At 34.6% G+C, this 24304-nt stretch overlaps 1 protein-coding gene and 1 non-coding gene across 6 annotated transcripts in view; one reads left to right on the forward strand and one right to left on the reverse strand.

Annotated features, from left to right (window-relative positions):
* Positions 1-24304, forward strand: part of uimc1 (ubiquitin interaction motif containing 1) — a 37736-nt gene that overhangs the window by 4607 nt on the left and 8825 nt on the right. Inside the window, exons 6-21 of one of the 5 annotated variants that reach the window (XM_055017101.1) lie at positions 179-326; positions 409-569; positions 1604-2170; positions 6110-6173; positions 6258-6355; positions 7688-7800; positions 10263-10458; positions 12320-12424; positions 12723-12778; positions 15219-15391; positions 15536-15588; positions 15798-15918; positions 17973-18266; positions 19928-20009; positions 20095-20191; positions 20369-20417. In XM_055017101.1, the coding sequence (XP_054873076.1) occupies positions 179-326; positions 409-569; positions 1604-2170; positions 6110-6173; positions 6258-6355; positions 7688-7800; positions 10263-10458; positions 12320-12424; positions 12723-12778; positions 15219-15391; positions 15536-15588; positions 15798-15918; positions 17973-18266; positions 19928-20009; positions 20095-20191; positions 20369-20417 (2377 nt within the window). Of the gene's footprint in view, positions 1-178; positions 327-408; positions 570-1603; positions 2171-6109; positions 6174-6257; positions 6356-7684; positions 7801-10262; positions 10459-12319; positions 12425-12722; positions 12779-15218; positions 15392-15535; positions 15589-15797; positions 15919-17972; positions 18267-19927; positions 20010-20094; positions 20192-20368; positions 20418-24304 lie in introns of all 5 variants that reach the window. The other 4 variants (XM_055017102.1, XM_055017100.1, XM_055017104.1 and 1 more) reach the window with 4 other exon arrangements.
* LOC111571336 (U6 spliceosomal RNA) lies at positions 22435-22542 on the reverse strand. Its single transcript, XR_002746364.1, has one exon. It is a non-coding gene; the product is annotated as a U6 spliceosomal RNA (small nuclear RNA).

Consider the following 24304-nt stretch of genomic DNA (forward strand, 5'->3'; position numbering starts at 1 on the left):
TGTCGGAAAATATCATTTAAATTTAGGAAATTCGTGAAGTACCAGAAAACAATGAAACGTCAGTAAATAATATGCAAGAAAATATTACTAAAATGTCAGAAAATTGTATTAAAATGTTGGAAAATATTAAGAAACTGTCCCTGAATCACAGGATCTTCTTGTGTTTTTTCTTTTCCAGATGGTCGACCAGCCTCAGCCAGGCCAGGCTTCCCAAAGTCAAACTCTGCTCACCGACGCTTCACCCAGGCTCTGCCCTCGACGGAAACTTTCCTACTCCAACAGGAAGAAGTCGGCTGCCGTCGATCCGGAGACGAACCTGAACTCTGGTGAGTCAGACGTGTTGCTGAGCAGAAAAAAATAAATCCTTTCAGAGTCCGGTCGAGTTTTACAGCAGCCGTTGTTTTCCAGGAGCAGGAGGAGCTGGAAATGAAAAGAATAACCGGAATAACAAGCGGACGAGGAAAGCCGGAAGTCCTCTGCTGGAAATGCCCGACTTGTCTCAGAAAACCTGCTCCCAGGCTTCACCCAGCAGCTCCGAGTGTCTCTCAGCTCATCCAGACTCTCCACAGGTCCATCCATTCTTCACTTACTGGTTTAAGCTGCTGGCTAAAAATGATAAAAGATGCAGGATGCAGTTGTATCAGCGCTGTGTGTTAACTGTATGTATTTGTTTGTCTTTTTATATTTTTAGGTCATATTTTTCTATTTATTTTTTTTGACATTTTTCTATTCATGTTTATATTTTAGGACATATTTTTCTATATATTTTTATATTTTTTAGAGCATATTTTTCTATATATATTTAAAAAATATATATTTTTAGATCATATTCTTCCACTTATTTTTGCATTTTTAGGTCATATTTTTCTACTTATGTTTATATATTTAGGTCATATTTTTCTGCTTATTTTTATATATTTTAGGTCACATTTTTCTATTTATGTTTATATTTTTAGGTCAAATTCTTCTACTTATTTTTTATATTCTTAGGTCATTTTTTCTACTTATTATTACATTTTTAGGTCATATTTTTCTACTTATGTTCATATTTTTAAGACATAGTTTTCTATTTATGTTTATTTTTTTAGGACACACTTTTCTACTTATTTTTACATTTTTAGGTCATATTTTTCTACTTATTTTTTAAAAATATTTTTAGTTCATATTTTTCTAAATATAACAATTTTTTCTACTTATTTTTTTATATTTTTAGGACATATTTTGTACTTATATTTATATTTTTAAGACATTTTTCTATACATATTTTTAAGACAGTTTTCTATATATATTTTTCTGACATTTTTCTATTTATATTTTTAGGACATATTTTTCTACCTATAACGAATTTTTTGACTTATTTTTCTATGTTTTTAGAACATGTTTTTGTACTTATTTTTATATATTTTAGGTCATATTTTTCTATTTTTGTTTATATTTTTAGGACGTTTTTCTGTTTATGTTTATATTATTAGGACATAGTTTTCTACTTATGTTTCTACTTTCAGGTCATATTTTTGTTTTTGTGTTTACCTATACATTTTGTACTGTTTATATTTCTGACTTTGAATGAGAGCAGCAGTAAATTCTGATTTGTTTCCTCCAGAGCTCCGACTCGACGCAGATCGACGACCTCCAGCTCCGTAAATCTCCCGTCTTCCCGTCGACCGGCGGCAGAGCTGAAGTTCACGTCTGCCGGCTGACCCAGGACCTGCTGGACTCCTGCAGGAGCTCCGGCTTCGTGTTGTGCTCTCAGGACAGCTGGGCCTCCACTCAGATTCCCGCTCAGCCCAAGAGCCCGACGTTCCGCGAGAGCAACCCCACGACGCGACCCGGAAGCATCGTCTCCTCCGAGGCCGTTCCGAGCCCCAGTAAAAGCCCCGTCTTTGGCCGAAATACTCGGCGAGAGACGTCTCCAAGTGCCTGCAAACCCCACGCCTCCATCTGTAGCTCCACATGTGAAAACTCAGGGTTCACGCTCTCTTCTCAGGACAGTTTAACCGCCACCGCGAGGCCCAAGAGCCCAGTGTTCCTCTCAGAACGGCTCCCCAAGAAACCCACCGAGCCGAGTCCAGGCCGATCTGGAAGCCCGGTGTTGGACAGGACAGGAAGACGTCAGGAGAGTCGCAGCGATGTTCAGGAAAAGTCTGAGATTCCTTCAGCCAACAGAGAGGTGAGTTCAGCTCTCAGAGAGGAAACAAACGTAAATGAACATCTGCTTCACCTCTGTTCAGCTTCACTAGGGCACTTTTTTCAATAAATAAAACAATCAATGAAATAAATATCAACAGGGAATCAAAAAACTTGTGAATGAATGAAAATAGATGAAGTTTTTCCACATGTAGCAGCAGCGACTCCTCCTGCTGGTCGGTTAAACATATTTAACCGACCGGGGGACTTAAACATAAATAGTTTAAATAAACCTTAACTCAGATCCTAAAATGCGCCACTTTCATGATATTAACCTTAATATATTTTTAATTTCATAAATAAAGTTGAATTGTTTTCCAACAGCAAACCCAGGAGCCATTTCCTCCTTAAATGTGACACTAGAGGCTCAATTTCTTCTCAGAGAAACTTTTTTCACACCAGTTCTCAGTATTTTACATAGTTCCAGCCTTTTTCCTTCTTTCACAGCTGAAAAACATTTAACTCTGATTATTAGACGTCAGTTCAGAGGAACACCGACCACGAGAACAACAAAACTAATGCTGATTTTAAAATAAAGTCTCCAAAAACACGAGTAGAAGTTGCCACAGAGGATTCACATTGAACAACTTAAAGCTGCACATGCAATAAAAATAAGCCTTAACTAGTTCCTTAAGTCCAAGATAAGGAAAAACAAAACAAACACAAAAGTACACAGTTTAAATAAACCTCAATGTCCTTTGTTTTAATGGTTTTAACCTTCGTGTGTTTTAAATTTTAAAAATAAAGTTACGGTTCTGTTGAACATCTCAAATTTCCCCCTTATTCTGACACTAAAGGCTGAATTTCTTATGAGAGGAACTTTTTTACACCAACCCTCCGCTTTAGCAAAGCTCCTGCAGCTGCTGCTGATTTATTCTCACTTTAAACAAGATAATAAAACATTTTAAACAAATACAGGCTTTTTCCTCTTAAAAAACTCTTCAAGTCCAAGATCGGGGCAGGGGGGTCTGTTAAATGCAAAATAGTTGAAGTGAACCTTAACTCAGATCCTTACATGCACATTTTTTAATGGTATTTCAGCAATAAGCTTCATATGTATTTTACATTTCAAAATTCAGAGGTGCACCAACCATGAAAACAACAGAACTCATGCTACTTAAAAGAAATTTCAAAAATATACAAAAATCGAACAAGAAAAGTCTTCACACTGAACGACTAAAAGCTGCACTTTTAAATGAAAACAGCATTAAATAGTTCCTTAGGTCTAAAATATGGAAAAAAATACCTTAAATGCAAACAAATAGTTTAAATAAACCTAACATCCACCACTTTTTATGGTATTTCAGCAACAATAACCTTCATATGTTTCACATTTCAAAAATAAAGTGTTTTCCAACAGCAAACCCAGGAGCCATTTCCTCCTTTAAATGTGACACTAGAGGCTCAGTTTCTTCTCAGAGGACCTTTTTGCACATCAATCCTCAGTTTTTTACTCAGTTCCAGCCTTTTTCCTTCTTTCACAGCTGAAAAACAAATAACTCAGATTATTAGACGTCAGTTCAGAGGAACACCGACCATGAAAACGACAAAACTAATGCTAATTTTACAGTAAAATCCCCTAAAATCCGAGTGTAAACTGACAAACCGAGTTCACATTGAACAACTAAAAGCTGCACATGCAATCAAACCAAGATAAGGAAAACAAAACTTAAAAGCAAAAGTAAACAGTTTAAATAAATCTAAACATCCTTTGTTTTTATGATTTTGACCTTCATATATTTTAAATTTAAAAAATAAAGTTGCAGTTTTGTTAAACATCTCAAGTTTCCTCCTTATTCTGATACTAGAGGCTCAATTTCTTCTCATCTGAGGAACTTTCAAACTTTTTTCACACCAACCTCCACTTTAACGAAGCTCCTGCAGCTGCTGATGATTTATTGTCACTTTAAACAAGATAATAAAACATTTTACATACTCTACCGACGCCTCGTTCTGCACCGCGTTCTCTCAGTTCCAGCCTTTTTCCTTCTTTCACAGCTGAAAAACATTTAACTCAGATTATTAGACATCAGTTCAGAGGAGCATCGGCCATGAAAACGACAAAACTAATGCTGATTTCAAAATAAAATCCCTTAAAATTCAAGAATAATTTGTCAGAAAGAGTTCACACTGAACGACTTAAAGCTTCACATGCAACAAAAATAAGACACAGAACAAAATGCAGGGACTAAAACCAGCAAATTTTAAAAAATAACTTAGTAGAAAACAAACTTTCAAGGCATCTGAAGCTCAAAACGAAGGTGAGAATGAACTACTTTAATGAACGCAGCTCTAATTCAGATGTTTTTTATCTTAAGTTTACTGCGTCGAAGGTAAATAATTGAAAACCTGAAATCTGCAGCAGAGAGCGATCTGAGCAAACGACCTCCTTATATAGACTCCGCCCACTCACCTGCACAGGTGCTCCTCAATCAGCTGATCGGCTTCAGTTCATTTCTGTTCGGGCCGAATAATCTGCAAAAAAATAGGTGGATGGATAATGGATGTTCAAAAAAGGGGTAAACAGCAAGATAAAACAGAATAATAGGGTACAAACTGAAAGTAAAATAAAATAAAATTAAATTAACTAGAATAAAATAAAATAAGGTGAAATAAGATAAGGTAAAATATAATAGAATACAATAAAAATAAGATGAAATAAAATTAAATAAGATTAGATAAAATAAAATTAAATAGAATAGAATAACCTAAAAAATAGGATAAAATAAAATAAAATTAACTAGAATAAAATTAAATAAAAATAAAATGAAATAAGATAAAATAAAGTAAAATAAAATACAATAAAATAAGATGAAATAAAATAGAATAAAATAAAAATAAATTAAGATGAAATAAGGTAAGATAAAATACAAGAACAAAATAGAATAAAATGAAAATAAGATAAAATAAGATGAAATAAGATAAAATCAGATAAAATAGAATAAAATAAAAATAAAATAAGATGAAATAACGAGATAAAATAAAATAAGATGTAAGTATATATATTTTTAGCTTGTTTCTGTACTTTTTTCCTGTCTGTTCTGTTTAAAAACACATCCTGCAGTTCAGCCCAGAAAGTCCCTGTTTACGTTTTTTTGCAATATAAAGTCCAATAAAGAGAATTAAAAAGCTGTCTTCTGTGCAGTTTGACAACTGTAATGACATTAAAAGTATAAAAGAGACAACAAAAGTTTAATTTGTTACATTTATTTTATTATTTTCCAAAGAATAAAGATATTTCCAACATTTTTCCAAGTGCCCACTGCTGTTATCAGAACTGTAAAAAAACATAAAAAATAAAAACGCTGCTCTATATACTATAGATATTTAACTATTTACATTTTTAGCTTGTTTTCTTACTTTCTCTGTGTAAACACATCCTGCAGTTCAGCCTAAAAATTCCTGAATTTTTGTCACAAGACTGTTTGTCACAGTTGAATCAGTCGTTGCTTCACGGTTGAACCGAGAAACACAGAATTTTTAGTTTTTTACAGAATCTTGTTCGAGAAAACGGTTAATTTTTAACTATTTTTGAAAATCTAACACATAAAGTGATTTTTAAGAAATTGGGCTGAAATTAGTTTTTTGAAAGAGCAGATGTTTAGTTCAAGGACCGTCGGAAAGTTGAAAATCCGTCACTTCTCACTGTTTTTGATGAAGAGTTTGATTTTAGCAGATTTTTAAAGACAACCTGCCGGTAGTTTTAGGACTCAGAGGGTTAAATTTTAGGTGAGCGATCGCTTTAAACCATAACTTTTGTTGAAGTTTTCTCAGATTTTTTTGAAAACATTTTTAAAGTTGCGCGTTTTTTTTCTGATGTTTTATTTCCTTGGTTTATCTGATGTTTTAATGCCAGTTTTTAAAGGTGCCGTAGAAATGAAGTTTATTGTTATTATTGTTATGTAATTTCTGACACCTGCAGGTCAGAAACGGTGACGGCGGTCAAGTCGACAGTTTTGACGACGCCTCCCAGTCGTCCCACTCAGGTACAGTTAAAAAGTCTTTCTGTTTCCTCTTCCATCGGTTTGAGCTGCGATCAGAACTTTTTTTTCTGTTTTCACGTGATGCAGACGAGCCGAAAGAAAAACCCAAAGACTGGAACTGTTCAGAGACGGAGCTGACCAGCGACATGACGCTGGTTTTGTCCGACGAGGACGAAGACGTCACGGTACGGAGGACAGAACTCACCCAGAGCTTCAGCTTTAATCATTCTAAGGGAATAAATACTGTGTGTTTATATACAGTTGAAGAAAAAATTATTAGCCCCTCAAAAAATTTCCAAGCGCTGTTAAACAGATCAAAGATTTTTTAACACAGCTTTTCAAAACATTCTAGTTTTATTTTGGATGCTTACATTATTTTACTTTGCACACAAAAACAAAATTATTTAACATAAACCAAAAACTACCAGGATCAAAATTATTAGAAAATTACTAAAAAATTACCCACAATGACTGAGATTAATTAACATAATTGACTTAAAATGTGTCTAAAACCTAAATTTATCCATAATAAGTCTGTCTTGTCCAAAATGACTCTTAAATCACTCGAAACTTGTCCAAAGTAATAAAAAGTTGTCTAAAATTATAAAAAAAAAAAAAAAAACTGGTCTAAAATGTCTATAATGATAGAAACCTGTCTCAGATTGTCTCTAAAATTGCTCGAAATTACAAAAAAATGACATAAAATGGTCCAAAATGACTTGAAACTTGTCCAAAAAGCCAAAAAAGCCATCGAAAATTACTCACAAATTGTCCAAAATGCCAAAAACTGGTTCAAATGTTTTAAAAACTGTGTAAAATGAGTAAAGAATAGTACAAAATAACTTAGTATTTGTCTAACATAACAGAAACTTGTCCAAACTGACTCAAAATTTGGTTAAAGATTGCTAGAAATTATCCAGAATTCCAAAAAAAGACCCAAAATAACTTGAAATGTGTCTAAAATCTAAACTTAAGTAAACTTATATTATCTAAAGTCCAGTGTTGTCCAAAATGACTCATGTGGTCTGAAATGGCTCGAAACTTGTCCAAAGTAATAAAAAGTGACATAAAAACTGTTCCAAAATGACTTACAGTAATAATAATTTGGTCTTCAGCTGTGTACATATGTGTCTATATAAATATATATAACCAGTCGGAGGAGTTTCATGATGTTGTTTATAAAATTTTACCCTTTTTAACCTGCAGTTTCTCCCTTTAAATCCACAAAAGGTTTGAAAATTTCCAACATCGATCCACTTTTGGTGTTTGAGGGAGTTTTTGTGTGTTTATGTGAATTGTTTAAGATATTCTGCAGTGTGTAGTTTGTTAAAAAAAGAAGACAAGTGACAGGAAACCACCAGATTTATCCTTTAAGTGACACATTTTACTTCTTATTCTCACCGCAAAGCATCAAACAGCTCCAGTGTTGTTCAGAAATATACGATATAATGTTTGAAACGTGTTTTTGTCGGGAAAATCTCTCATTTTTTCCTCCGTCCTGCTCTGTGTTGCAGCAGGTGGGGGGCTCTTCCAGCCCGGTCTTCCCAGGGGAGAGGCCTCCTCATCGGGCAGAGAGCCAGACGGCCTCCCTGAACCACCTGGAGGCAGATTCTCCAGAGACCAGCTGCAGGTAGAGAAACAGAAATATCTCATTCACACATTTAAATAACCTTTCAAGCTGCACTGACTTCACATTGTGGTAGTTTAAACTCAAATTTCAGCGATTTTCATTCTTTGAAGTCTCCTTCCTCTGTTTCAGTACGTTTTAAATGACCTAAACAAAATTTTTTAGTGTGTTATTTTAAATACCAGCAAATTTCTGTGAAATAATGATTTTTATGTATTTTGCAGATTTAAATACAGTAAAAAATAGTGTAATTTTACAGTCAAACATTGTAAAAGAACAAATTACTGTTTGTGAAAATACAGATTTTTGACGATTAGTAGTTTTGACCTATTGCTTTACATTTAATTATTGCCTCTTTTTTAGTAATATTACTAGTTGTCTGCAATTTAACAAAACAGGGAAATTCTGTATAATAAAAGTAAAAAATAATTACTGACCATTTGTCAGGGCTGAATAAATTTTTTTTAAAAAATGATGTCAAACATTTGTAAAATAAAGACACATTTTGCTGATTTAAACACAGTAAAAAAAAGGTTACGCTTTGTTCTTGCCCATAATAACTAGTAAAATAACTGAAAAACGTATTAATTTACACATTAAATGTAAAAAAAAGATCAAAACTATTTTTACTGTATTTAAATAAGCATAAAATGTCATTATTTTACAGATATTTCCTGTTATTTAAAAAACATTATGTTTTTTGAGGCCTGATAAATGGTGAGTAATATTTTTTAAGTTTATTTTGCAAAAATTCCCTGTTTTTTTAGATTAAATACATAAAAACTTGTAAAATTACTGAATAAAAGTATATGTTAACTAAATAACATCTACATTAAAAAGCTGTAATTTTGGAAATATTAATTTGTTCTTTTACAACGTTTAAGTTTAAATAAATTAATATTTTACTGAAATTTGCTCTTTTTTAAAAGGAAATTAAGTTGATTAAGGCCTGAAAAAGTTTCTTTTTTTTTTACTTAATGATGAAATTAGCTTGATAATTTTATTTTTCTTCACCTTGAAGTCAGGATTTCACAAATTCCTCACTGTGGCTTGCTGGCTGAACATAAATTCATTGGAAGTCGACGTAAACATAATTTTTTAGAGCGTATCAGACTCAAACTAGCAGTAATAATTCTATTTATTATAATTATTACACAATTATTAATTTGTCAATTAAAGCTGTGCAGCTAATAGATAGTAATCACTTATCTACACGTTCTGTATGTTCTAATAATTTAAACCTTAATTATCCACATAATTTAAAGGTTTTTTATCGTTCTGACAGTGTCAGTAAGCTCGATTTAACTGATTTAAACATCTTTAATTCAAACACATTCTTTGCTTCCAGCTTCCTGAACGTGTTTCTCTTGTTTTAGATGTTATAAAATTAAACTACTGTGTTTTTTAACAGACCGAACAGCCACTTTTTAGATTATTGTTGTTACTTTTACAATCATAATTATTGATTCGTCATTTAAACAGTTTGTTTACCGTCCCTACAGTATCAATATTGTGTATTTAAACAGACCTAACAGCCAGTTTTATGGAGTCATAATTGCTGAAAAGCTAATATGTGCAACTAACAGATAATAACCACTGATTTACATGTTACTGTGTTCTAATCGGATCCTAAACTGTAAACGATATTAGAATAAAACTGGTTAAAAAACAAGCATTGTCAGTGGTAAAGGGTGTTTTACAAACTACAGTAAAATCTTGTTTATTCAAATCTGAATTACTCGCTTAATTTAAAGGTTTTTTTATCGTCCCGACAGTATCAATACACTCGATTTAATTGTTTTAAATGTCATTTAATTCAAAGGCATTCTTTGGTTCTAGCTTCCTAAACGTGTTTTTCTTGATTTTTATGTCATAAAGTGAAAACATTGTGTTTTTAAACAGACCTAACAAACAGTTTTATAAATTATTATAGTTATTTTTACAGTGGTAATTACTGATTTGTCAATTAAAGCTAATTTAAACAGTTTGTTTACTGTCCTGACAGTATCAAAAGTTTGATTTAATTAATTTAAATGTCTTCAATTCTTAGACAGTCTTTGGTTCCAGCCTTCTAGACATGTTTTTCTTGTTTTAGATGTCATAAAGTACAATTATTATTTATTATTATATTGGTAACTGTTGGAAAAACAAGCATGTGTCAGTGTTGGTTTGTACTTTTCCAACTGCAGTAAAATCTTGTTAATTCAAACTCAAATTTCTTACTGATGTAATAAATTTAAACTTAATTTAATTCACATACATTTGCCATTTCTTGATGACTTTGAATTAATGACATTTTACTGTATTTAGAAGGTTTATAGATGTTTTCTGTTGTCAAAACAACATAAAATAAGATGTTATTGTCATAAAAATTGGAGTTGAACGACATTAAAAAGTATTTAAAGCTGTGGTCCCAGATTTTGATGCTTGTATGACAGTTTGAACGCCTCTTTCCCCGTTTCCAGCCTGAATCCTCAGAGATGTGATCAGAGTAGCTCCAATAAAACACCTGGAGCTTCTCCTTCTCTTTGTTGTTCCAGCCGGGAGGCGGTCAGCAGGACGGCGCCCCCGTCTGGTGAGCATGCAGACGGCCCGACGGTCCACTACTACTGGGGGGTTCCCTTCTGTCCCCGAGGCCTCGACCCCGACAGATACACCAAGGTGATCCTGGGACAAACTAAACATTCACTGTGTTCAGATATAATTAATACAAGAATGAACATCCAACAGCATCAGTGCAGGATGAGTGAAGAAAATCTAATTTACAAACCAAACTGTAAAAAAGAGCAAATGTTTTCGTGTTTTTAGCTATAAGTTTTTTTTTAATAGTTAACTGTTGTTTTACAGATTTTGTTAAGTTACAGAGAAAAATGAATAAAATCAATGAAAAATATATTTAGTTACGTATTGTAAAAAAAAGGTAAAATCTGTAAAATTACACAATTTTTTACTGTATTTAAATCAGCTAATTGTATTATTATTTTACAGATATTTGTTGTTATTTCACAAAATTATTCATTTAATTGAGGCCTGAAAAATGGTCAGTAATTATTTTTTACTTTTATTTTACAGAATTTCTCTGTTTTGTTAAATTACAGGTAATAACTAGTAAAATCACTGGAAAAAAATACTGACATGTGAACTGTACAAATTCAGGCCAACACTGGAAATAATCTAATCTAATCAAAAATCTGTCATTTTAGAAATATTCATGTGTTTTTTTGTTTACCTATTTCCAGTTACATTTATACAATTTTTGCCGTATTTAAATCAGCAAAAGAAATCCGTAGTTTACAAAAAATGTGCCCTATTTTTTTAAACAAAAGAAAAAAAACTAGATTCATTAAGGCCCCAAAAAAGTCCTTTATTTTATTTTACAGATTTTTTTCTGTTCTGTTGAATTTCTGATAATAATGAGTAAAATCACTTAAAACAAGTATTAATGTACATGTTAAGTGTAAAACAAAAAAAACAGGTCATAACTGTAAATAAATCTGTATTTATGCAAATAATAATTAGTTCTTTTACATCGTTTGACTAGAAAATTACACAATTTTTAGTAAATTTAAAGCAGCAATTTTAATCATAATTTTACAGAAATTTGTTGTTATTTCAAAGACAAAGTATGTTTATTAAGCCCTGATAAATGCTCAGTATTCATTTGTATTTAACAGAATTTCCCTATTTTGTTAAATTACAGATAAAGACAGTAAAATTATTGGATTTTTTAAAAAATTTGCACATTAACTATAAAACTGTAAATAACATCCACATGAAAAATCTGAATTTTTGGAAAAATTAAGTTCTTCTTTTACAACATTTAAGTTGAAAGTTACACAATTTTTACAGTACTTGAATCAGCAAAATAAATACAACAATTTGCTCATTTTTTTAAAAGAAAAATTAAGTTTATTGAGGCCTGAAAAAAATACATATTTATTTATTTATTTTTATTTGACATATTTTTCCTGTTTTGTTAAATTGTGATAATAACTAGTAAAATCACTAAAAACAAATATTAATATACATATTAAGTGTAGAAAAAAAGAAAAACAAAAGCTTGTCAAAACTGTAAATAATGTTCACGTCAATAATCTGTGTTTTTACAAATAATAATTAGTTCTTTTGCAACATTTTACTATAAAGTTACACTATTTTTACTGTATTTGCATCAGCATCAAATGTCATTATTTTACAGGACATCTGCCGTTATTTAAAAGAAAATTCTGTATATTAAGGATTTAAAATGGTTAATAATTTTGCTGTCGTTTTACAGATTATCCCCGTTTTGTTAAATTACAGAAAAATGTCAAGTAAAATAAAGAAAACCTGAATTAACAATTAAGTAATAAAATCCAAACATTTACATATAAAATGTAGTTCCACTAAAGTCCTGCGTGACGTTTTACACCTTTCATTTCCCAGATCATAAACATTCCCACAAGCCAGGAATATATGAAATAAATAGTGAATTCGTCCTTCAAATAAATGTGTTTTTTTTCCACCTTTGTGCTGCTCTCAGGTGATTCTGGCTCAGATGGAAGTTTATGAAAAGAGTCTGAAACAGGCTCAGAGGTGTTTGATGAGAAAAGCCGAGTGGGGGGAGGCCATCCTGCCGCAGCCAGAGGTACCATCATCCAACCATAAATCAGATCTTATATACCTGTTAGCTCTGACATATACTGCTGTAGAATCCACAGAACCACTAGCGACATCTGCAACACTTAGTTTCAGTCATAAAATGTACTTAGAGACATTTAATAAGTCATATGTGGTGTGTTTTTACTACACAGAACACTAATCTTCTGCAGGATTTCCTCCTGATTTCTCTCTATAAGGATTTTTACTGTGAGTTTTTCTAAATATGTTCACTAAGAGATGAAGATATTTGAAGAAGCATGATTTTTCCTTTTTTTTTCCATTAGAATTCTCCATCACCAGAGCTGCTCACAGACTCTCCACAACATCACGCTCCTCAAAGGTAAAACGGTTTTGAAAGAATCAGTGTCATAAAACCCTGTTTTCTGCTTTTTGAGCTGCTTGGTTGAATACAGGAGACAAACACGGCGAATATTCAGGGCTGAAAAACACATCTGAGTTCTGTTAAAACTGCAAAATATGACATATTTAACCGTCCTGTTGTCCTCATTTGACGGGCACCAAAAAATATTGTTTCCTTCTCTGAAAAAAAAACAAAAATTCAGCAAAAAAAATTCCCCAAATTTCTGAAAATTTGCAAAACCTTCAGGAAGAAAATTCCAATAATTCCTTCAAAGTTTGCCTTAAAAGTTTTATTTAAAAAAAAAAAATCCCCCAAATTTGGCAAGAAAATTCTTGTAAATATTTTCAAAAAATGACTAAAAATCTTCCAAAAAAATTCTAAAATTATCTAAAGTGATTCCATATAAATCAGTAAAACTTCTAATATTTTCTTAAGAACATTCACCTAATTTCTTTGTGAATGTTCTTAAGAAACATTTTTAACATTTCTTTTTCCCACCAAAAAATGTTCAAAGATTTCACAAAAATGTTGAAAATGTGGACATCATAAGTTTCACTGTGAAAATATGTTTTTTTCCACATTTTCAAACTTTAAACCGGGTCAGTTTTGACCTGCAGAACGACATGAGGGTTAAAAAGTATTTTTCTACAGAATGAGTCACGTCTATTAATTAACTATTTGGACTCTTTAAATCAACTTTCAGTTTATAAAATATCAGACAACAGCCCAGACGCTCAGGAGAAAGTCTAAACTTCAAGCCACCATTTTCTATCTGCTTGAGTTTGCTGCATTTCAGATATAAAGTCTCAAACTTTAGTTCAATCTGAGCCTTTGTTTTACAGCAAACTTTCCATCCTTTTGTCTTCTGACTTGCAAAATGTATTGGAACATAAATCAAATGAAGTTCTGAGGCTCAGAAATGATGGAAAAAGTAACTTAAATTTAAAAAGCATGAATTTTTAACGCACTCAAAGGGTCTGAAACTCTGAAAATATTCATAGTATGAAGGTAGAACTTTAAACGGCTTCATACATAAATTAAAGATATTGTAGATTTTATACCTCTTTCAGGTGTGATTTATTTATTTCGACAAGTTTCAAAGCATTTTAGACCATTTTTAACTCATTTAGGACTAGTTTTGAGTCAGTCTCGACAGTTTTGGTATTTTTGGACTGTTGTTGAGTCATTTTGGCAGGATTCCAGTCATTTTGAGCGATTTTAATAATTTCTGACTGTTTTTAATTGATTATAGACGTGTTTAAGATGTTTTGGACAAGGTTTGAGTCATTCTGCACAATTTTGAGGACTTTAGGACAATTTGGGGCAAGTTTCCAACCTTTTAAACAGTTCTTACTCATTTTGGACATTATTCCCGTCACTTTAGGGCAATTTTGTGTCCTTTTGATTCAATCTGAGCCTTCATTGGACAGTAAACTTTCCATCCTTTTGTTTTCTAACCTGTAAAATGTGTTGGAACATAAGTCAAACCTTTTCCTGCGAAGTTCTGAGGCTGAGAAATGATGGAAAAAGTAGCTTAAATTTATAAAGCATGAATTTTTAACGTACTCAAAGGTCCTGAAACTGAAAATGTTCATAGTATGAAGGTAAAACTTTAAACAACTTCATAAATATACTAAAGTTACTGTAGATTTTATGCCTTTTTTTCAGATTTGAATAATTTATTTTGACTGTTTGTTGTGGGCTGCACAGTGGCGTAGTGGTTAGCACTTTCGCCTTGCAGCAAGAAGGTCCCTGGTTCGCGTCCCGGCTTTCCCGGGATCTTTCTGCATGGAGTTTGCATGTTCTCCCTGTGCATGCGTGGGTTTTCTCCGGGTACTCCGGCTTCCTCCCACAGTCCAAAAATATGCTGAGGTTAATTGATCATTCTAAATTGCCCGTAGGTGTGAATGTGAGAGTGATTGTTTGTCTCTTGTATGTAGCCCTGTGACAGACTGGCGACCTGTCTAGGGTGTCCCCTGCCTTCACCTGAGTCAGCTGGGATAGACTCCAGCCCCCCATGACCCTAGTGAGGATTAAGTGGTGTATAGATAATGGATGGATGGATGTTTGTTGTGTTTCTGCTGTGTCAAATCTGGTCCCACTTTCTCCATGGTTTTTAGTTTTCAGGCGTTTGTGTTTAAATCTACTTCTTCTGGCTTGATGCACAACTCAGCAGCAGCCAGCAGGTGTCAGTAATGAGCCCAGTCAAGCAGTAAAATCACACCAAATCCAAACCGAAGTTTGGTTTGTTGAGTAAAACCTGCCAAGTGTTTGAGCTCCAGAGCGACTAACGGCAGAATTAGTTTTCATTTTTAAACCAAAGGCATCTTTTAATGCTGGAATTCTGTATTTAAATTCTTTTTAAATAAGATTTCTCAGTTTAAACTTTACATCTGATGCGACTGAAATGTGTGTTCAGACGAGGCCTCAGACTGAGAGGTCAAAAACTGAGGGAAGCAGCCGAGAGTCTTCCAGCCGAGGCAGAGGAGGAGGAGGAAGAGGAGCGAGGAGGGAAGGAAAACGCAGAAGAAGAAGAAAAGAAGGATGGCGATGACGAACCGGTGGACGTCGATGACTGCGAGGTTTGTCCAGGTAATTAAAAGAATCATTTAAAGCTCCCATCTACATGTTCCACGTCTCCTTCACACATTAAAGGCCTCAAACATATCTACTTCCTGTCCAGTCATGGTGGTACCGTGACAGTGAGCTTCTGACAAGTTTTGTTTTTGACAACAGAAACACAACTGAGCGACGTCACACAAGATCTGATGAAAGACGACAGAACAGAGGTGAGTTACAGACTTCTCATCACGCATCGAAACTATGGATCAATCAGTATGGATCGTTGAGTGTCGATGCAGATGCTGATTACTGCTGATTAAGTTACACAGAGAGAGCCTGAATATGTTAAATGAAATGCTTCAGGAACTTCTGCTCTTCTTGTGTTTTGACATTTTCCCCAGTTTCAGTCTGAAAAGTTTCCCATCCCATCACTCAGGTTTCTCCACAGCCGCCTCCTGAAAGCACCGACTCTCCTGAAGTGGAGATGATCCTCCAAGAAGTTTCTCCGACCAGCGACAAGCTGCTGCCGCCGCAGGAGGAGGAGATGGAGGTGGACGGTAATGAAACACTTTGAATGCAACAACAAGAAGCCAGTGCCTGAACTGTTCTATCAGCACAGCCACACATAAGTTTTTAGGACAATTTGGGGCAAGTTTCCAACATTTTAAACAGTTTTAACTCATTTTGGGGCAATTCTGACTGTTTTTGTAGATTTTTAAAGTAACTAATTTCAAAGCATTTTAGATCATTTGTTAACTCATTTTGGACAGGTTTGGTCTTTTTGGACATTTTTTAATCCTTTTAGACAAGTCTCAAAGCATTCAAACAGTTTTAACTCGTTTTGGACAAGATTCCAGTCATTTTGGAACAAACCTGAGATCTTTTGTACAAATTTTGAGTAACTTTGGACAAGTTTCAAAGCATTGTAGAGCATTTTTTTACTCATTTAGGGCCAATTTTGAGTCAGTTTTTATAGTTTTGGTGTTTTTGGACTATTTTTGAGTTATTTTGGACAGGATTCCAGTTATTTTGGGCAATTTTGACAGTTTTTAATTCACTATAGACGTGTTATAGGATATTTTGGACAAGTTTTGAGTCATTTTGCACAATTTTGAGGACTTTAGCACAATTTTGGGCAAATTTCCAACATTTAAAACAGTTTTTACTCATTTTAGACACTATTCCAATCATTTTCAGGCAATTTTGAGTTCTTTTGTACAAATTTTGAGTAACTTTAGACACATTTCAAGGTATTTTAGACCATTTTTTAACTCAATTATGACGTTTAGAGTCAATTTGGACAGGTTTGGTCTTTTTGGACAATTTTTGAGTGATTTTGGACACGATTCAAGTAATTGTGGGTAATTTGACTCCTGTTGGATAACTTTTTAATTATTTTTGACAAGTTTCAAAGCATTCAAATAGTTTTTAACTCATTTTTGACAGGTTTCGAGTAATTCTTAAGCAATTTTAGACCCATTTCAAAGCATTTTAGGCAGTTTTTAACTCAAATAATGTAACTAATCCTTAATTTTGAGTCCTTCAGAACTACTTTATGCAAGTTTCAAAGCATTTTAGACCATTGTAGTCTCTAAATAGAGAGGATGTCAGCCTCCTAAAACCCAGCCTAGGAGCTGATTCCACAACAGAGGAGCTGATAACTGAAGACGACGAAGGGCTCTGTTAGGATAATATTGTACAGTAAGTTCTTTAAGGTGCAATGGAACTCGGTCAATAAAAGTTTTGATGTAGGATTTTAAATTCTATCCTGGATTTTACAAGGAGTCAATGAAGAGAAGCTAATGTGGGAGAAATATGGAGGTTTTTAAGAGAGTTATTGGGACATCCTGATGATAAGGAATTACACTAGTCCAGCCTAGAAGTTACAAGTGCATGGACTAGTTTTTCAGCATCACTCTGAGACAGGATGTTCCAGATTTTTACAATATATGCATAGATGAAAGAAGGCCATCCTACAGACTTTATAACTTCATGTATGTGTTGAAGGACATACCCTGGTCAAAAATAACTCCAAGGTTACTCACGGTAGGGCTGGAGGTTAAGGCAATGCCATCCAGAGTAACTATTTGGTTCGATAGTGTGTTTCTGAGATGTTTAGGGCCAAATACAATAACCTCAGTCATCTACGCTTTCATATCCTTCAGACCCGTCTGGAGTTTGACTAAGTGGTTTCATTTGGCTTCTTAGATGAATATAACTGGGTGTCATCTGCATAACGACGGACACGCATGCAGTGTTTCCTGTTGACGTCTAAGAGGATATTTGAGGTTAAATAGTTTGAAAACTGGAGGTTTGCTTGATATAATTTGGTTCATCGTCTTAACTGATCAATAAACACACCAGTAGTATTGTCAGATACAGTGATGTGGTCTAAAACCCTGAACTGTTTGGTTCCATTATCATTACTCTACTTTAACAAACATGCATTACCTTTAGAAAAACCTCTGTCACTGGGGCTGCATTCAGTGTCTGATGTTAAAAAGTTTAATGTTACTGTTCAGGTAAACGGTGTGTTTTACCCTCCAGATTATGTCGGAGTCATAAATGGAAAGTTGTTGCAGGAAATAGATTTATTTGTGACCATTTTCAGCCCCAACAGACGAGAATACGCAGCCTATGGGTAGCATCGACTCTGGAGGACAAACTGCTAGACAAGAGGAGGTGAAGGAGGACCAGATGGATCCAGATGTGGAGGAGGTGGCAGGACGTCGGCTTCAGAGGTCGGAGTCTCCTGAGCTGGATCTGGCCATCGTCCCTCAAAGCTCCGAGGCCGCCGTCGACTGCCCGATCTGCCAGACGTCCTTCCCCACCAGCCAGATCGAGATGCATGCAGCGTACTGCGACGGAGAGGCGGCAGACAGGAGGAGGCCTGGAGGTTCCCATGGTAACGGAAACTTTACTCAAAGCATGTGAAACCATTTTTGACCAGTTGCATTATTGCAATTAACGTGGTGATCATTTGGCTGATTTGGTGTCCAGTTTCGGGTTTTTGGTGCGCAATTTTGAGTCCTTTAGGGCAGTTTTTGAGTCATTTTGTGTCAGTTTCAGAGCATTTTAAACAGCTTTTAACTCATTTATGATGAGTTTTAAGTTACTTAGGCAATTCTGAGTCTTTGACAATTTTTGAGTCGTTTTGGGCAATTTTAAATAATTTTGGACACTTTCCAAGGAATTTCAGACCATTCTTTAACTCATTCAAGACAAATTTCGAGTCCATTTGGACAGGTTTGGGTCTAGTAGGACACTTTCTGAGTCATTTAAGACAGGATTCCAGCCAGTTTGGGCAATTTTGAGTCCTGTTGGACAACCTTTTAATCATTTAATCAAGTTTAAAAGCACTCAAATAGTTTTCAAATCATTTTGAACAGATTTGAAGTCATTTGGGGCAATTTTAAACCCATTTCAAAGCATTTTAGACTGTTTCTAACTCAAATATTGTAAATAGAGTCCTGAAATTTTGCACTTGGACAAACCAAGCTTCAAGCGTTTTGCACAATTTTGAGTTCTTTATCAATTTTTGACTCATTTTGTGTCAGTTTCAAAGCATTTTACACAGCTTTTAATTCATTTATGATGGGTTTTAAGTTACTTTGGGCAACTCTGAGTCCTTTCGGGGACAAGTTTTGAGTCGTTTTTGCCAATTTTGAGTACTTTAAGAGAATTTTAAGTCATTTTGGACACGTTTCAAAGGATTTTAAACCATTTTTAACTCATTTAGGACAATTTTTGAGTTCATTTCGACCGGTTTGGGTCCTTTAGGATAACTTTTTATTCATTGTAGACAAGTTTCAAAGCACTCAAATAGCTTTTAAATCGTTTTGGACAGGATTCAAGTCATTTGGGGCAGTTTTGGATAATTTTTAAACGATTTTAGACCTATTTCAAAGCATTTTAGACAGTTTCTTACTAGAGTCCGTCCTAAAAGCTTGCAAGATCATTGATATTTACATGTGGACAAACCAAGCTTTGAGTTGTTTTGCAGTTTTGAGTCCTTTAGGACAAGTTTTTGGGTCATTTTCTGCAATTTTCAAAGCATTTTGTACTATTTTTAACCCATTTATGATGGGTTTTAAGTTGCTTTGGGCAATTTTGAGTCCATTAGGAGAGTTTTTAAGTAATTTTGGACACATTTCAAAGCATTTTAGACCATTTTTTAAACTCATTTAGGACAAGTTTCGAGTCCATTTGGGCAGATATGGGTTCAGTCGGGCCATTTGAGTCATTTTGGGCAATTTTGAGTCTTTTTAACTTTTTAATCATTTTAAACAAGTTACAAAGCATTCAAATAGTTTTCAACTAATTTTGGAAAAGTTTCAATCTGCAGTTTACTCAGGCTGCTGTGAGACCAAAAAAATCACTTTGAAAAGAATGAAACCATGCAGTCAAACTAGAAATTACCTCACTGCAAAGCTCTGCAATGGGAAAAAGACACTCCACAATGCATCATTTTTGAAAGAAAAGCATTGCTGAAGACATGAAGTTTTAGAAGTATGAATGGATTTAAGGATTAAACATTTGTTCTTTGGTTTCGTCTCCTCTTTATAGCATCACTGAAGCCTCGAAGGAAAAGAACCAGAAGAGTGGAGGCGACTCCTGACGAGACAAACGAGCCTTCCAACTCTGGAAGGTGAGTCGGTACGAGCCGTCGTATTATAACCGTGAGAGCTCAGAGATTTTTTATACTGATTCCATTTTTTTAATTCAATCCACAGGAACCAGGAGAAGTGTTACATCTGTCAGAAAAACATTCCTCTGAGAGAATACAGCCGGCACACCGAGCTCTGCTTCCAGCGTCGGCCATCGAAGACTGTAAGAAACACTGACAGCAGTCAGGGCAGAATACTCAGAAATATAAATTTACAGTACAGGAATCTGACTTTTATTTGGCATGTCTGAGGATAAATTAGAATTTGATTGATTCTACAAGACTTTTTGCTTATTATTTGTTTTAAAAATGCTTCTTTTTCTACATTTCTGACCCTCCAGAGGGGAAACCTGCTGTCGGCTCTGGAGCAGACAGAGAGCAGGGATTCAGGTAAGTGTGATTTTTACAAAAACTTTTTTTTGTTCGTTTTGTGATTATCGAACCTGAGCTCTCGGCAGGATTCACCTGCTTTTTCCCAACAATAATCTGTGAGAAAACTGTTCAAAAAGTAAAGCATGAATCGATATTAAACATCCTTTATAGAGGGGTTTCCAGATGTAACCGACTCATTTTCATGGGAAAACAGTCGAAAGTTGAGGTGGGTTTTAAGTATTTTCACTGATTTGATTGCAATAAATATTTTCCTGATCTTTTCGTCTGATGTGACGATCTGAGAGTCATCACAGGGAAGAGCTGTGGAGTACAGACCACCTTTTAATTTACAGTCTTTAAATCAGTCTTCAAGCCTAAAAGTGGCAGAATTCCTGAACTAGAGTGGGACTAAACAATAAAATTCATGTGTATTTTTATTTTGTCTTTTTATTTGACTGCATTCAGGCAAACCAGTGGGAGAACAGAGAAAATGTCCAAATTATATGTGAGCACAGAGAGCAAGAGAGAAGAAAACTACAGTAAAGGACTCAAACAGCAAAAAGTGAAAGAACCAAAATGTGACGCAAAACGGCCACAAAAAGACAAAACAATGAAGATTTGACATAAAATGAGATGAAACAACCAAGATTTGACACGAAAAGACATAAAACAACCGAAATGTGATGCAAAATGACCAAAACGTAGCACAAAACAACCACAAAAGGCAAAACGCAACCAAAATGTGATGGAAAATTAACAAAATGGGACATAAAATGACCACAAAAAATGTAAAACAACCAAAATATGAGGCATAATGACCACAAAAATACGTAAAACAGCGAAGATGTAAAAGCACCCAAAATATGACAGAAAAAGGAACCAAATGGGGTTGAAAAAAGACAACAGTTAGATGTAAAACAACCAAAATCTGATGATAAATTAACAAAACATGATGCAGGATGACCACAAAAAGAAGTGAAAATAGCAAAAAATGTCACAAAATAGCCATAAAGAGACAAAACAACCAAAATTTGACACAAATTGACAGAACAACCAAACTGATGCAAAATTAGCAAAATGTAACACAAAACAACAACAGAAGGCATAACACAACCTAAATATGACACCAGATTACCAAAATCGGACACAAAAGGACCAAAAAAACATGTAACACAACCAAAGTGTAAGGCATAATTAACACAAAAAGACATAAAACAACAAAGAGATGTAAAAACACCCAAAATATGATGCATAATAAACAAAATGGGGTTTAAAAAAGACAGCAAATAGATGTAAAGCAACCGAAATTTCATGCAAAATTAACAAAATGTGATGCAAAGCAAGCAGAAAAGGCATAAAAGCAACCAAAATGAGATGGAAAATCAACAAAATGACCACAAAAAGTGTAAAACAAACCAAAAATGTAATAAGATTGAAATAAAATGGTTTTTTTTCCCTCATAAGGGCTTAAAACTGAGAACATCACTGAAGAATCTGTGCTTTCTTTCTGTATCGCACCTTTAGAGACTCTTTAATGGTTCATCATTTAATTTTAGCAGCGCTGCACCGTCTGAACAAACTGAGTCGTCCTTTCCACTGGAACCTTTCCTCTGAAATAAGAGGTTCAGTAAATAAAGATACTTAGATATGCATAACGACCACAAAAAGAAGTGCAAAAAACACAACGTGACACAAAACGACCACAAAAGGCATAACGCAACCAAAATGTGAGGCCAAATTAACAAAATGGGACACCAAGTTACCAAAAACCATGATAAAAAAACTAAATGTGATGCAAAATGGCCACAAAACGGCAAAGTAATGAAAATTTGACAGCAATAGACATAAAACCACTTAAATATGATGAAAACACTTTGCAACATGTGACGCAAAACGACCTCAAAATGACACAACACAACCAAAATGTGACACCAAATTCACATTCATTCTTTTAATTTTTATTTATTGTGAAATAAGAGCTCCAGCAAATAAAGACACTTCAAGTTTACGTCTGTTGTTGGGAAAAAAACCCACCAAAAATGTGGAAACGCTTCACGATTTTGCGTGTCATCCTTTCGCAGGGGCCATGCTAGTCTTCTCTGTATCGATTCCCATTTATCGTATGTGCTGCCTGAGCGAACACATCAGCTCTGAGGCAGGAAGCAACATTTAGCTCCCTGCTGGAGGAAGCTGCTCCTCACAGCGGTGCAGATCTCTGCTAGTCTGCACCGCTGCAGCCATCTGAACACACCTTTTACCGCTTTAACGGATCCAGACGCTCACAAAAACACGTCCACACTCATTTTAGATCCTCCAGCGTCTCTACAAACATCTGCATCAGCCCACTGTCGTCACAACGCCGTTTTAGTTCTAAACTTTGGAGGAATTTCATGAAAATTCACTAAAGAGAGAGAAAAAAAACCTTTTCACTGTCTTAAAAGCAGATGAACTGATCATTAGCCTGACTAATATCGATTATTATTACTGATAATCAGGTGAGGAATCTGCACGTTGCTTCATCGCTGCTCCTGATGCTTTTAAAGCTTTTTAATACCTTAGAATGAAACTGTCTCTAACGTTTCAGCTCCATTTGGTGCTCAGATCTGGTGTCACATCATCTTAAAGTTTCATTCTGCTGTCTGACAACAGAAATTAAAATATAAGTGAATGAAAACATGTTTCTAGTGAACTGAGCTGCATTAAACCCAGTAAATGTGAAGCACAGAGAGCAGGAGAGAAGAAAACTGATGTGAAGGATCGATAAGAAAACAACATTTGGTCTGTTTGGTTCCTGTCTGAGATATTTAGAAATGCAGAAGAGGCTCTAAAGAGTAAATAAAAATAGTAGAACCTCATTTAAAAATCAAGAGACCGGGTGAGGTGACGAGCTGGGGGCGGAGCTTATCTTTCTGAAGTTTAGCTCTACCTTCCTGACAACGAGAGGGAATTTTGGAGTAATTTCATGAACATTTCCTGGGAGTTTATTATCAGAGAGAAAACAAGCTGCTGACTTTGTCACATTCGTCTATTTTGCATCACATCTTCATACTGTTTTGGGGTTTTTTTTTTGGTTTTTGTGTTGCAAATGTGAACGTTTTGTGTATGTTTTTGTGATGTATTTATGAATTTTGCATCGCATTTAAGTAATTTTACTACTTTTTGTGGTGATTTGTGTCACATTAAGGTAGTTTTATGTCTTTTATTGCTCATTTTGTGAGAATTTGTGTCACATTTTGAGTATTTTACATCTTTTTGTGGCTTTTTAGCATCAAGTTTTGTTCATTTTGCATCACTTTCAGGCAGTCTGTCTTTTTGTGACTGTTTCGTGTCACTGCCTCCTTTAATGAGTGATGGATGTGTTTTTTGTTTCTCTCTGGTAATAAATAAACATGAAATTACTCCAAAATTCCCAATATTCCATTTAAAATTGTTGCAACTCCACTCCACAGCTGTAACAAAAAATGCGGAGACAACCACCGTACAGTGCAAAACAAAGGTTTTATTTGCCCATCAAACAAAAGTCCACATCAAGGCTGAAATGAACCAAACCCACATGTGGAGCTGGAGTTCCACAGACTCCTGTCAACAAACCAGCTGGACTGGAGAGAGAGCAGTTAAAAGCAGCTGAGCCACTGAGTGTAAATGCAGCTCAGTCAGGTGACGCCCCTCAGCTCCTGGTCAGGTACACCTGGTGTTGAAATGGAGGCTCATCACAACATTCAAGAGGGTGACTCAGGTGATGAGTCGGGGGCGGAGTTTATCTTTCTGAAGTTTAAGGCAAAAGTTTAGCTCCACCTTTCTGTCAATGAGAGGGAATTCTGGAGTAATTTCATGAACCTCTGCTGGGAATTTATTACCAGAGAGAGAAAAAAGCTGCAGATTTTGTCACATTCATCTATTTTGCA

Source organism: Amphiprion ocellaris, chromosome 14, assembly GCF_022539595.1.
Source record: "Amphiprion ocellaris isolate individual 3 ecotype Okinawa chromosome 14, ASM2253959v1, whole genome shotgun sequence".
Taxonomy (NCBI): domain Eukaryota; kingdom Metazoa; phylum Chordata; class Actinopteri; family Pomacentridae; genus Amphiprion; species Amphiprion ocellaris.